This window comes from Cetorhinus maximus, chromosome 2, assembly GCF_964194155.1.
Source record: "Cetorhinus maximus chromosome 2, sCetMax3.hap1.1, whole genome shotgun sequence".
In the NCBI taxonomy this organism is placed as follows: domain Eukaryota; kingdom Metazoa; phylum Chordata; class Chondrichthyes; order Lamniformes; family Cetorhinidae; genus Cetorhinus; species Cetorhinus maximus.
Window position 1 is genome coordinate 180,003,744 of NC_135880.1, and position 13,521 is coordinate 180,017,264.

At 44.3% G+C, this 13,521-nt stretch overlaps 1 protein-coding gene across 2 annotated transcripts in view; it reads left to right on the forward strand.

Moving 5' to 3' along the window:
• The first annotated feature begins 594 nt into the window (after positions 1–594).
• The window catches only part of unc45b (unc-45 myosin chaperone B), a 51,049-nt gene continuing 38,122 nt past the window's right edge, over positions 595–13,521 (forward strand). The window contains exons 1-5 of one of the 2 annotated variants that reach the window (XM_078529838.1): positions 595–784; positions 2,853–3,014; positions 9,244–9,280; positions 9,778–9,953; positions 10,452–10,541. In XM_078529838.1, coding sequence (XP_078385964.1) covers positions 2,853–3,014; positions 9,244–9,280; positions 9,778–9,953; positions 10,452–10,541 — 465 coding nt within the window. In that variant the 5' untranslated portion in view covers positions 595–784. Of the gene's footprint in view, positions 791–2,852; positions 3,015–9,243; positions 9,281–9,777; positions 9,954–10,451; positions 10,542–13,521 lie in introns of both variants that reach the window. The other variant, XM_078529829.1, reaches the window with a different exon arrangement.

A 13,521-nucleotide genomic window follows, 5' to 3' on the forward strand; every position in this document is an offset into this window, starting at 1 on the left:
CAAATAATCACTGGTTGCCAGACAGATAATCTCCCCATATTAATCAATTAGCTGGTCCCATGTTAATTGCAATGCAAGAGTTTTAAACCTTTCACCCCTTCAAAAACAACAACTTGTGTATACATAGCACCCTTAGCTGTTTACAAGTTGAGTCGCACATCCTGTAGAACATTCAGGAGAATCTGGAGATGCTGCTATATCAAACCTAGTATTTGATGTCAGTGAATGTATTAAAAAAAAAATCACATTTCTGGAAGTTACTAGAACACTCTGGATGGAGCAGCTGCTAACATTTGTCTCTATGTCAGTCACAGCACTTGTTCCCAATCCTCAGCTGTCTCCCTGTCCTTGAAATAGAAATGGACAGTGCTAACTTCATTTAGAAGGGGTCTGGTAAACGTTGCAAATAAACTATTCCCAGACAATTAACTCCAAATGGCCTTGTGGGTAGTATCATGTGGTATTATTATTTTCAGATTGTATCTATTAGTTTCTGCTACTGACGTTGGCAAAGCTGTTGTTAAAATAATAGCTCTTTGTGGGCAATAAATGCCCCCACTGATGCCTTTATCATTACTCTGGCCTTGGCCCATTTCAGTAAGATATATATGGACTGAACAGGTCAGATTAGAAGTGCACAAAGAAGTGTGGCGCAGCACACGATATACCGATCAAGTTGGTGCTTCCCGTTCAGTAAATCCACTGCAGACGTAAGCAGCCGCTTGGAGCCACGTTTGCAACATTTTGAATTTCTTTCAATCAGTTACGGCACACACCTGAAAAGGTACAGGTAAAAAGGATGAAATCCTGAAATTAAAACAAGTACAAAGCAGGGCAATCAGGCAGATCGACAGAAGGGTTATTGCTTTGCGGGTAAATCCTTTCACAGTTCTGGTGCAGGATCTCCACCTGAATCATCATTAGCCTGCTTGATACTCCTTTTGCGACCTAATGGGCCTTGGCTTGTACATTTCAAGCTCTTTCTATTTTAAATTGCATAAAATTGCAAAAGTGCTTTGATGTTTTGATTGCAGGTAACTGAACCAACAATTAAATATCTGCTTGGGCAGCTGTGAGGGAGGGCACACTGTCGGCAAATGCTGCCCAAATATGGTAGGTTGCAAGGCACTGAAGCTAGCAAGATATCATCAAGCATGTGCTATTGTGAATTTTACAAGTGGAGCTTTCCTTTGGTGTGTTTAACAATTCTGGTACAGTTCAAAAATGGTAAGCTGGACAGTGATAACAATTCTGCAAACCATTCTAGTTTGCTTGTCTCTGTTGTATTTATATTGACGGTGATGAAGTTAGTCCCTCATGTTTTCTTGAAGTTATTTGGTTCTGACAGACTGTGAACAGAATTAAAAGTACTTGTGATAGCATTCCTGCCTGCGGTGTGTAAGCTCAGCTTTCTGACCTTCAATGATAAGAGTTTGAGATATTTTTTTTTGTTTCACTTTTCTGATGAAAGTCTTGCTGAAATGTAAATAATAACTTCAAAAGGATCTGAACCGGAGGAATGTTTGATCCTTCTGGGGCAACCTCATGGCAATATAACCATGTATTTAATCTAACAAACCATCTTGCTGCCAACAAAACCCATGTCAACAGTGTGCACGTGTGTGTGTTAAATTTAGTTTTGCAAGAAGCAAAATTAAAGTTCACATCTAGGGCATGAAGTTGAGAAGCAGCTGGATGCCGATTGTTTTTTCTCAATCAACTTTGATTAATCCAGGTTAAGTTTGTGTTGAATGGAACTGAAGTATCTCATTGAAGTGCTGGCAAAAGGAAGCAATCGGAGCTATACTGCTACAAATGTGATTCTTGAGTTTTGCTTGAAACCGTATACCTTACACACTAACACCCTTGGCTAAGTTCATCACTAGGTATGGCTCAGAGCCATTTCGGGGAGGCCAGATCATTTGAAGAAGAAACTTTTGGGTTTGCGGTGAGGAGTGAAGTTGGCTGTTTTGTAAATCATGGAATCCACGGGATGGCGATTTCCTTTTGAGGAGTTGAATGTTACAAATCACAGTGAATTCCGACCTGTAGCTTTTTGGCAGGGGAACGTTTTAATGTGATTGTATTTTTCTATTAGAGCTTTTGAAGTCAGGGCTGTATTTTTCTACAGTTGATAAAGAAACAGAACAGATTTTTTTTTGCCCTATAATTTTAAAATGTGAGGTTCTTGAGAATGTGATTTTTGTTAATAGGAATGCATAACACCAGCCTACAAAGTGTCAGAATTGCATAGCTCAATGGGTTGTGTTTTCAGGTCTGAGTCAGATGGTTGTGGATTTAAGTCCCACTCCAGAGACTCGAGTATAAAATCTGGGCTGACACTTTCATTGCAGTACACAGGAGATACAAATTCAATAGTAACTTTCAAAGGAGAAATTTGATGAATGCTTGAAAGGAAAAATGTTCACAGGACAATGGGGAAAGAGCATGACACTAATTGGAGCACTCTTTCAAAGAGCTTGCATGGATACAATGGGCCAAATGGCATCCCCCTATCCTGTATGATTTTATGAATGATGCTGTACATACCCAGTAATTAACACCCACACTGGTCAGAGAATTCAATGATTAGTTTAAGGCACAGAAGGTAAATCCCTATTCTCTACCTTGGCAGTTGGGAGGTTGAAGCTTGTACAGAGTTGGAATGTTTTAATTCTACGTAGGCCCAGGTAGCTCCCTGCTTGTGTCGACATCATCATGTTCCATACGTCACATGCTAAAGAACAAAACAGGCAATACAATTGAATGGCTGCCCTTGAAATTTACTTTGCTTTTTCGCAGTACAGTTAGTTATCTCTTCCTGTAACCTTCCTGCTTTACATTGGTTTCAGATGGAAGACGCACTTCAGTTAAAAGAGAACGGCAATGAATGCTTTCAGAAGGAGGACTATGACAAAGCGATTGAATACTACACAAAAGCTATTCAACTGACCAAGGACAAGAAAGTCCTCGCTGTACTTTACAGAAACCGAGCAGCGAGCCATTTGAAAAAGGTAAGCACCACATCACAACATTTCCTTCTAAACGACTGCAGCCATTCCTGGCAAATGCTCATTCATTCTGTGTTTTGGTTATCTCAATGTAATGGAAGTGACATTTACACATTGATATTAACAATTAAGGAGTAATTGACATACATGTGGGTGGTCAAACTCAGCTGAAAGTGGGAGGCTGATTGCAGTGTGAAATTAAATGTCACGTATATCAATCTTGCACCTGAACTTTAGTTTCCTGGAGGAGTATAGAATCTGGAGGATGGGTGGCAGAATTTCTTCTGTTCACTATTTGTAGTGAAATCATAAACATGGTCCTCATGTACATATTAACAATTTCATTACAAGTGTTGCAAAACTCGCTTACCTTGGAGTTCAGGAACTCCAGTTCCCAGCAGCCTCAGGACTTCTGCACATGCACTGACTGGGAACTGGCCACAATGTGTGCAGGTCAGGTGGCCTGAAGAGGAGCGTCATTGCCGAGAAGGTGTCCCAGGGTGCAGGGCACGGGAGAGGGGGCAGGGGGAGGTCCCAAACCAAGAAGAAGGTCCTAAACAATGGAGTGGGACAGAAACAGATCCCAAAAGACTGTCCCAGGTAAAGGTCAAGGACAGAGATCCTGTTAAACAAAGTTGAGAGAAAGGAGCAGAGCAACTTAAAAAGAACTGTTTATGGGATGTGGGCTTCGCTGGCTAGGCTAGCGTTTTTGCCCATCCCTAGCTGCCGTCGAGAAGGTGGTGCTGAGCTGCCTTCTTGAATCACTGCAGTCCATGTTGTGTAGGTACATCCATAGTGCTGTTAGGGAGGGAGTTCCAGGATTTTGACCCAGAGACAGTGAAGGAATGGCGATGTATTTCCAAGTCAGGATGGTGTGTGGCTTGGAGGGGAACTTCCAGGTGGTGGCGCTCCCATGTGTCTGCTGCCCTTGTCCTTCTAGATGCACAACATAAGGGAGGGGGAGAAATACCTGGATATTCCAGAAGACAGTCACACCTCTTAGAAGAGGGTCATTTGTTTTGGTCAGCAGTGAGGGACAGGAGGGTGCAACTGTCAGTGAGGCAGGTAATGGGACCGAGCAGGCAGAGGGGAGGAGCCTCAGACTTTGCAATTGTCAAACAGGTTTGAGGTGCTTACAACCTGGGTGGGTGAAAGTGAAGTCTGCAGGGTGGATGAGCAGGCTGGCCTTGGCACTGTGGTACAGGAAGCCGTGAAAGCGGGGGGAGCAAAAAGGAATGTAGTGGTAGTAGAGGACAGTGTAGTGAGTGGGATTGACACTGTTCTCTGCAGCAAAGAGTGAGAGTCCAGATGGCTGTGTTGCCAGGGTTCGGGACATCTGCCCAGGGCTGGAGAGGAACTTGCAGTGGAAGGGGGAGGATCCAGTTTTCCAGGTCCATGTAGGTACCAATGATATAGGTAGAACCAGGAAAGAGGTTCTGCAAAGTCATTATGAGGAGCTAGGTACCAAATTAAGAAGCAGAACCTCAAAGATAATAATCTCTGGATTATTACCTGAGCCACGTGCAAAATTGGCATAGGGCAAATAGGATTAGAGAGACAAACATGTGGCTCGAAGACTGGTGTGGGAGAAGTGGGTTCTGGTTTGTGGGGCATTGGCATCAGTACTGGGGGAGGTGGGGGCTGTGCCGTTGGGAACTGTGCTGGGATGACTGTTCTCGCAAATTGTAAAATTAGGGAAGTGGAGAGGGTTTTAAACTAAGTAAGTGGGGTGAAGGATCAAACTTGGGTAGAGGTAGTAATTCAAGGTGTAGAGTCAAGACAGGAGAGCAAAATAGTAATATGAGAAATGAGGGTCAGGGAATGGCAGGAAGGGACAGAGAGAAAAAACCTAAGAATACATCAACAGTCAAAACTAGATGCTGCAAAGGTAACAAAAAGACAAAACTGAAGGCTCTCCATCTGAATGCACATCGCATTCATAACAAAGTAAATGAATTGATGGTCCACATTGAAGTAAATAAATATGATCCGATAATAATTATGGAGACGTGTCTGCAGGACAACAAAGATTGGGTCCTTAATTTTGAAGGCTACATGACATTCAAGAAGAATAGGAAGTTAGGTAAAGGTGGAGGGGTAGCACTGTTAATCAAAGAGGGAATTGGTGCAATAGTTCAGGAGATCAGGATATAGTTTGGGTGGAGATGAGGAATAGTAGGGGAAAAAAGTCATTAGTGGGAGTGGGCTACAGGCTCCCTAACAGTAGCCACAGTGTAGGACAAAGTATTCAAGAAAAAATATTGTGTGCTTGTGATAAAGATATGGCAATAATCATGGGTGATTTTAATCTACACATAAACTGGAAAAGTCAGATTGACAGCAGTAGCCTGGATGAGGAGTTCTTAGAATGCTTCCGAGAGAGTTTCTTAGAGCAGCATGTCCTGGAACCAATCAGAGAGCAGGTTATATTAGACTTGGCATTGAGTAACGTGACAGGAATAATTAATGACCTCAGAGTAAAGGCACCCCTAGGCAGCAGCGACTACAATATGATTGAATTTTCCAAAGCTCACTAGATTCTGGAAAGGCTCCATCCGATTGGAAAGTAGCAAATATAACCCCTCTTTTCAAGAAGGGAGGAAGGCCGAAAACAGGAAACTATAGGCCAGTTAGCTTGACGTCTGTCATGGGAAAATTATTAGAATCGATCATAAAGGAGGTTATAGCTGGGTACTTAGAAGAGCTCAAGGTAATCGAGAAGAGTCAGCATGGTTTTGTGAAAGGAAAATCATGTTTAACCAATTTATTGGAGTTTTTTGAAGGATTATCATGCACAATGGATAAAGGAGAGCCTGTAGATGTACTGTACTTGGATTTCCAGAAGGCATTTGATAAGGTGCCTCATCAAAGATTATTATGGAAAGTAAAAGCGCATGGCATAGGGGGATAACATATTAGCATGAAAAGAAGATTGGCTGGCTGGCAGAAAGCAGAGAGTATGCATAAATGGGTCTTTTTCTGATTAGCAGGATGTGACGAGTGGTGTCCCACAGGGGTCTGTACTGGGGCCTCAGCTTTTTATGATTTACATCAATGACTTAGATGAGGGGAGTGAAGAGATGGTAAATTTGCAGATGATAGGTCAAAGATAGGTAGGAAAGTATGTTGTGAAAGGGCATGAGGAGGTTGCAGATAGATATAGATAGGTTGACTGAGTGAGCAAAGATCTAGCAAGTGGAGTTTAATGTGGGAAAATGTGAAGTTGTTCGTTTTGGCAGGAAGAACAAAAAGAAGCAGAGTATTACCTAAATGGAGAATGGCTGCATAATTCTGAGGTGCAGAGGGATCTAGGAGTTCTAGTACATTAGTCACAAAAAGTTAGTATGCAGGTACAGCAAATAGTTAAGAAGGCAAATGGAATGCTATCCTTTATTACGAGAGGGATTGAACATAAAAGTAAGGACGTTATGCTGCAGTTATACAGGACATTAGTGAGACTGCACCTCGAATACTGTGTGCAGTTTGATCTCCTTATTTAAGGATGTAAATGCATTGGAGGCGGTTCAGAGGAGGTTTACTAGATTGATACCTGGAGTGAGTGGGTTGTCTTACGAGGAAAGGTTGGACAGACTGGGCTTGTTTCCATTGGAGTTAAGAGTGAGGGGTGATTTGATTGAAGTGTACAAGATCCTGAACGGCCTTGACAAGGTGGACGTGGAAAGGATGTTTCCTCTTGTGGGTGAGTCCAGAACTAGGGGGCACTACTTTAAAATTTGGGGTCGACCTTTTAGGACAGAGATGAGGAGAAGTTTTCTCTCTCAGAGGGTTGTGCGACTTTGGAATTCTCTGCCTCAGAAGGCAGTGGAGGCGGGGTCATTGAATATTTTTAAGGAAGAGGTAGATAGATTCTTGTTAGGCAAGGGAATCAAAGATTATTGGGGTTAGATGGGAATGTGGACATCGAAACACAAGAAGATCAGCCATGATTTTATTGAATGTGGAGCAGGCTCGAGGGGCTGAATGGTCTACTCCTGTTCCTATTTCTTATGTTCTTATGTTGGAAGGTGCTGTCTAAGGATCCCTGGTGAGTTGCTGCAGTGCATCTTGTAGATGGTGAATACTGCTGCCACTGTGCATCAGTGGTGGAGGGAGTGAATGTTTGTGGATGGGGTGCCAATCAAACGGGGTACTTTTTGACTCTGAATTAAAAAGAGAGAGCTGCAGGAGCAGATTTGAAGCAAAGTGGACTTAGAAGCATGAAGGTCCGAGAGGACAGCCGAAGGTTGGTGACTCTGTGCTGTGGTACTCTTTGGAGCAGTGGTGTTCTGCTTGGCACAGCTGAAGATCTGAAAGTGTGCTTGGAAGGTGAAGCTTGAGTGTACACGGGGATCCAGGAGAAAGAAATCTCAGGAGGTGAGATTGAAACCCTGGGGGCGAATCCTGTTTGAAGCCGCCCGATGGAGGGCGACGTGTGGGAAAGAATTCCCAGGCGAGTTTTAAACGTGTAGGTTGGAAACCCTTGTGAGAAAGACAGAGTTTCAGTGAGACAGGTTGGCTCACGGTGTGACAAATTTCTGGGTAGGTTGTTGACAAATCCAGCGAATCTACTTTGGTCAAATCTGTCATTTACTTTGGAGTGTGGTGTGTCTGACCACAGTTTGCCAGTTGGTTCACATGTACCGCGTACTTACCCTGAATATTAGAGTATAAGATAGAGAGGATAAATTGTTTTATCTTTCCAAATTTTCATGTGTCAGTAAGGATATGGCTGGGATGAAGGAAAAGTGAATATTTGAATCATTTTCTTGTGTTTGTATTGAGATCTTTCCAACCTTTTTGTCTGGTGTAAAATAATTCATTTTTCTTGTTTAATAAATGTTTTATTCTTTGTGTTAAAAATTTATCAGCAGACTCCTGTCAATTTGTTTAAGAATTTACCTCCATGATTTCTAAAAAAAACATAAAAGTTAAGATCTATCAGGCCAGGTTTCACTGTGGGATCTGACTTTTCCAGTATTAACATCAGCTAGGATTGTAACCCAGCGAGAAAACAGAATATATTTATTCCTAAGTAAAGTCACTGTTCATTATACATCATTAATTATACATTTCATATACATTAATTATAATTAGTTATACATAATTAATTACTTTCCAGTGATCAATGTCAAAATTGTCATTCAATAAACTTGCAGAGTTATCTCAAAAACTCTTAACCTTTTGTTGATGTTTGCTATTATGCATTAACTGAAATGACCATCATGGCTGTCAATGTCCCAGAGTCCAAAAAAAAAGGATTTGATGCTTCAGGGAGACTGGAGAAGCTGCGATTGTTCCCCTTACAGCAGGGAAGGTTATGGGCAGTTCTAACAGAGGTGTTCAAAATCACAAAGGGCTTCAATAGGGTAAATAAGGAGAAACTGTTTCTACTGGCAGGAGGGTCATAAACTGTTCACTGTTTATTCAGCCTATGGCCTGAATTTTTCGGTCGTTCGACACAGGCGATGAGCAGGCCCGGGAGCAGCTGGGAAACGGACCCCCAACCGCATTCGGCCCCCGACCGCAATTTCACGCTGGCTGGCCAATTAACGGCCAGCCAGTGTGAAGCGTGTGCTGAAGAGCTCAGCGCTGCCGGGGTGGGGGGGGCGGGAAGAGTGCGGGCGATGATGTCATCGTGGGCGCGGGTGTCCGCTGCGAGAGAGCTCCCCGAAGGCAGACAGCTGCTTCAGGGAGCTGCAGACCTGCAAATAATGAAATAAAGCTGTGAAAAGCTGCAAAACAATGTCCATGCATCACAATCAAGCACCTGAAAGCATACCTCATAAAAATACCATCCCCAGATATTTATTTTAATTTTATTTCCTGACAGGAACCTCATCCCGCCCTTGGATGAGGTTTAATGAAAAATGTAAAGGCTGCCTGGCTGATTCGCCCGTTCGACAACCGTGAGGTTGGATGGACCATAAAAATCACAGACAATTGCACTGTTAATGGGCTTAATTATCCCCTTAATTGTCGATGGGCGCGCTTCCAACTTTTTGCACTCTCCTGCCGAATGAAATATCGTGTGAGTGCGCGATGACATAGGGACGCTCGCCCGACATCATCCCCTGCAATTTTACACCCGATCGGGTCGGGTGCCCACCCGCCCACGGGACGTTAAGCTCTGCCCCATGTCGCTACTGTATTATGGTGAATGGTACAAAAGATGGCTCAGAAATATAATGAAACCTGGTCGTAATAAAACCTCATTCTTTCTTCTTCCTTAAAGGAAAATTATGTGCCAGCTGCGTCAGATGCCTCAAGAGGTAAAGTGACTTTCTGTCTTTCAATCCGGCAATGCCTTGATCTTAAAATCCTCATCCTTGTTTTTAAATCCCTCCATGGCCCTTTTCCCTCCCTATCTCTGTAATATTTCCTCCAGCCCCACAACCCTCTAAGATCTCTGCACTCTGCCAATTTTGGCCTCATGTACATCCCCAATTTCCATCGCTTCACCATTGGTGGTCGTGCCTAAGCTCTGGAGTTCTTTCCCTAACCCTCTCCATCTCTCTTCCTCTCTTTTTGTTCTTTAAAACAAAGGGTAGGTTCCTTAAAACCTACCCCTTTGACCGAGCTTTTGGTAACCTGTCCTAATATCTCCTTATGTGGCTCAGCGTCAAACTGTCTGAAAATGTTATTGTGAAATGGATTGGAATGTTTCACCAAGTTAAAGGCGCTATACAATTACAAATTGCTGCTGTGCTGCAAAGAAATGTGATAAATATTTATCTTAAAAAAAATAACAAATTGCTTCTTTTGTTAGCTATTGATGTAGATGCGTCAGATATCAAAGCTCTCTACAGGCGTAGTCAGGCACTGGAAAAACTGGGGAAGCTTGATCAAGCTTTCAAAGATGTCCAGAGATGTGCAATGATGGAGCCCAAAAACAAGACGTTTCAAGAAACATTGAGGCGCCTGAATCATGACATCCAGGACAAGGTGCAGAATTCATTGCTTTTTTGTTAAGTGCGTAGCTTTAGTGCTACATTTTGAAAGCGAGCACGAGATAATAATTGACGATGCCCTGTACTATTGGACTGATGCCCACCCAAACCCTCTGAAACACATATGGAAATTCTTTTTTGAGAGCTCACCTGACCATTTACCAAATTTCAGACCAAAACGGATTCCGCTTTTCAAAGTAAAAATGGAAACAAGTTGCTCAATATAATTTTGATGGCCTGATTCTGTGCCATAAAGTTCTGTGGTGATTCTACATTTATTGATGTAGCAGTCCCAAACTTGCGTGTAAGCTCTGAGATTACCCACTGAATGAGTGAAGAGTCAGTTCCTAAACAGATGTTGCTATGTGATTTTAGACCTTGGGAAATGGTTCTTCCATAGTCTGGTTTCTTTGCCTTTTATCTAATTTATCAAATTAAACATTTTACTGGCTATGTGTTGAGTAAATGACTATATATTGTTCTCCTCCAACAGTTAAAGATTCAGTTCTCCACAGATTCCAGGGTGGAACGGATGTTTGAGGTCTTACTTGATGAGGACATTGACAAAGAAAGGAAGGAAAAGGTTTGTCCAGTTTTCAATTTTCTTTGCATTGGCTGAAGGCGGGATTTGCTCTTTTCTTTCTTGGCCTCCCCACATTCCTGTATTTGAACTAAATAGCTCAATTTTAAAGAGGGGGATTTTTATGTCTTGGGTAAATGAGTTTGTTGGCCAACCAAACTCTAACTGCACGTCTTCCTACGTTCTCATCAATTGCTGCTTGCAACCAATAACGGGGAGAGACTGGTGTAAAAATAAACAGTGATGGTTCATTGAGACATAGGACAGTGTGCTAGATCATACGTGCTCACTCGGAAACCTCCAGAGCTAGGCTTACAGTTCCCAGTTGCCCGTGTTGTACAGTGATTTGTCAGTGCTGTCACATGATCAGTACACTTGCATTCTCTTAAAGGGACAGGGTACCTCACTTTACCACAGGGATGGAACAGAGGGGCCTGGAGCTAAATGTACATATTTCTTTGAAGCTGGCAGGAACATTTGAAAAGGCTCTTAATGGGATCCGTAGTTTTATAAATAGAGGTCTAAAGTGCCAAAGCAGGGAGGGTATGCTGATCATTTATGAATTATTGATTGGGTCCCAGTTGGAGTAATGTGACCAATTCTGGGCATCACGCTTTAGGAAGGATGTCAAAGTCTCAGTGAGGGTCGAGAGTAGATTTACCAAAATGGTACCAGGGACAAGGGACCTTAGTTAAGTGGAGAGACTTGAGAAGCCAGGATTGCTCTCCTTAGAGCACAGAAGGAGATTGGGAGAATTGATAGAGGTGTTCAAAATGATGAAGGGTTTCAATAATTGGACAGTTTCTCCTTATTAACAAATCCCTACATGACTTTGAACACCTTATTTCTCCTTAACCTCTGCCAGTATTTTACCTGCAGCAGGGAGAGAGACACACCATGCGGGAAGCCCCGCAGCTTTAGCTGTGTGAGCTGATGTCAGGTAGGGAGGGGAGCCTCCTTTTGAGGGCCCCTTGGGCCCATCGGAGGCACATCAAGGTCACCCCTCCCCCCCACTCCTTTAACCCTCCCTTCTGGCCTCTTGAACCTGGCCCCCAATCCCCACAGCCCCCCCCCCTTGCCAGGGTCAGGTTGGCAGGCCCTGGCGAGACTTATCTGGGCTCTTCGCTTAGTGGGACTGCCTGTAGTCCCAGCAGTGGCCACCGCTCCTGGTGGAGTTGCTGGGACTCCAGAGCTACTAGTCTTCCGATTGGCCAGCAGCTCTCTCAGATGTGACTCCCCACTGGGCTTGGGTGGATGTCTCGCCTTTCAGCATTTATGTTGCTCCCAGCATTAAGTTACTGTATGGCAGTTATTGGGATTGTAAGTGGGCACACAGGGACCACGACACTTCATAAAATCCACCCCTAGGTCAATCGCGGGACAGGACCACTCACTTCTACGTTAATTAATGTTTGCTTATAAACTTCCTGCTTTCTATGCAATTGGCTTCCAAATCACATGGAAACCTGCACCGCACATTCGGACAAACCTCAGCTTATTGGGAATCTGCAGAATCCATTTCAAGTGTAACTAGGACTAAACCCAAATTATCTGGCACTATAAGTTGTTGTCACATATTTTATAAAATAATCCTAAATTAAGTTTTAATATGCTGATACAAATTTTTAAAAATCACAATTAAAACGTTTTTAAAAATTCATTTATGGGATGTGGACATCGCTGGCTGGGCCAGCATTTATTGCCCATCCCTAATTCCCCTTGAGAAGGTGGTGGTGAGCTGCCTTCTTGAACCGCTGCAGTCCATGTGGTGTAGGCACACCCACAGTGCTGTTAGGGAGGGAGTTCCAGGATTTTGACCCAGCGACAGTGAAGGAACGGCTCGGAGATAAGTGCGCGCCACCTTGCGCAGCGCTCACGAGCATCGCCCGTAGGACATCAGGGAAGAGGCGCCGTGCATTCCGGGGGTGGGGAGGGGGTGGGGCACAGGCAAGTCGCTTTTTCCCGGCAGGCTTTCAGTGCTGTGCCGGGGCAAGGGCTCCAGTGCGGGTGAGGCCGGGCTGGTGGGGAGAGTGGTGGGTCCAAGGCAGCACAGGCTGAAGGAAATATTCAAGCACATGCCGGGGTGGGTGGGTGAGGGGTGCAGAGGGAGAGGGATGGGGGGGTGAGGGAAGTGGCCACATATTTGGAAAAGCTTGTCAGAAGTGATCAATCTTCCACAGCTGAGACCGTTCAGCAGCAGCTCTGTTGGAGTCGGGCCTCTGAAGCTTTTCTGACTAGTTAAGCAATGCACAAGCATGAATGTGACACCAAATGCTCCAAAACATTTCACCCCTATGGCTCAGACTGCAAATTAATGAGCATTTTAGGGGGAAGCAGAGCAATTGGCTGACTGGGTAAGTTGTAGAATCCCTTTGCGAAAGGTGACCATGGTGCAGTCACTAGGGGAGGTGCTCACAGCCCTTTACAATGTCTTTATTAAAGTTTAGACCAGTATCCCTCATGGAGCCACAGGCAAGGAGACATTCTTGGGAGTCTATTTACAATAGTAAACAGTGTGTACAAGTGATTAACACCTGTGCCCAGGCTGTGCAAATGTATCTTCTTAACCTTCCTAACCCTGCCGCTAAGTCTTGGTGCTCCCTGGACATCCACAGTGGAGATGGAGGCAGACTGATGATTGCTGCACTCTGTCTGTGATGACCATGGCAGGTGTCCTCTGGAGGGCCGAGACCTGGAGGGCCCTGGCCTGCTTTTGGGATCCTGCTGTGTGGCAGTGGCACCCTCCTCGGCCTGTGGAGCTGGATTTACTAGAGTCACAGGAAGAGGCAATTCAGATGGGCCGGGCACTCCCAGAGTCACCTGGGGGAATCGCTCCAGGGAGTGGGGGGTGGTTTGGGTACACCTGCTGATCCTCCTTCCTATGGGTGCCTGAGGGCTCCTGGCTGATTCCTTGAGGAGAATGGAGAAGCTGGAGTGAGATCGAGCTGCCCTGCACCCCCATCGCATTGACACTGTTGGCCAC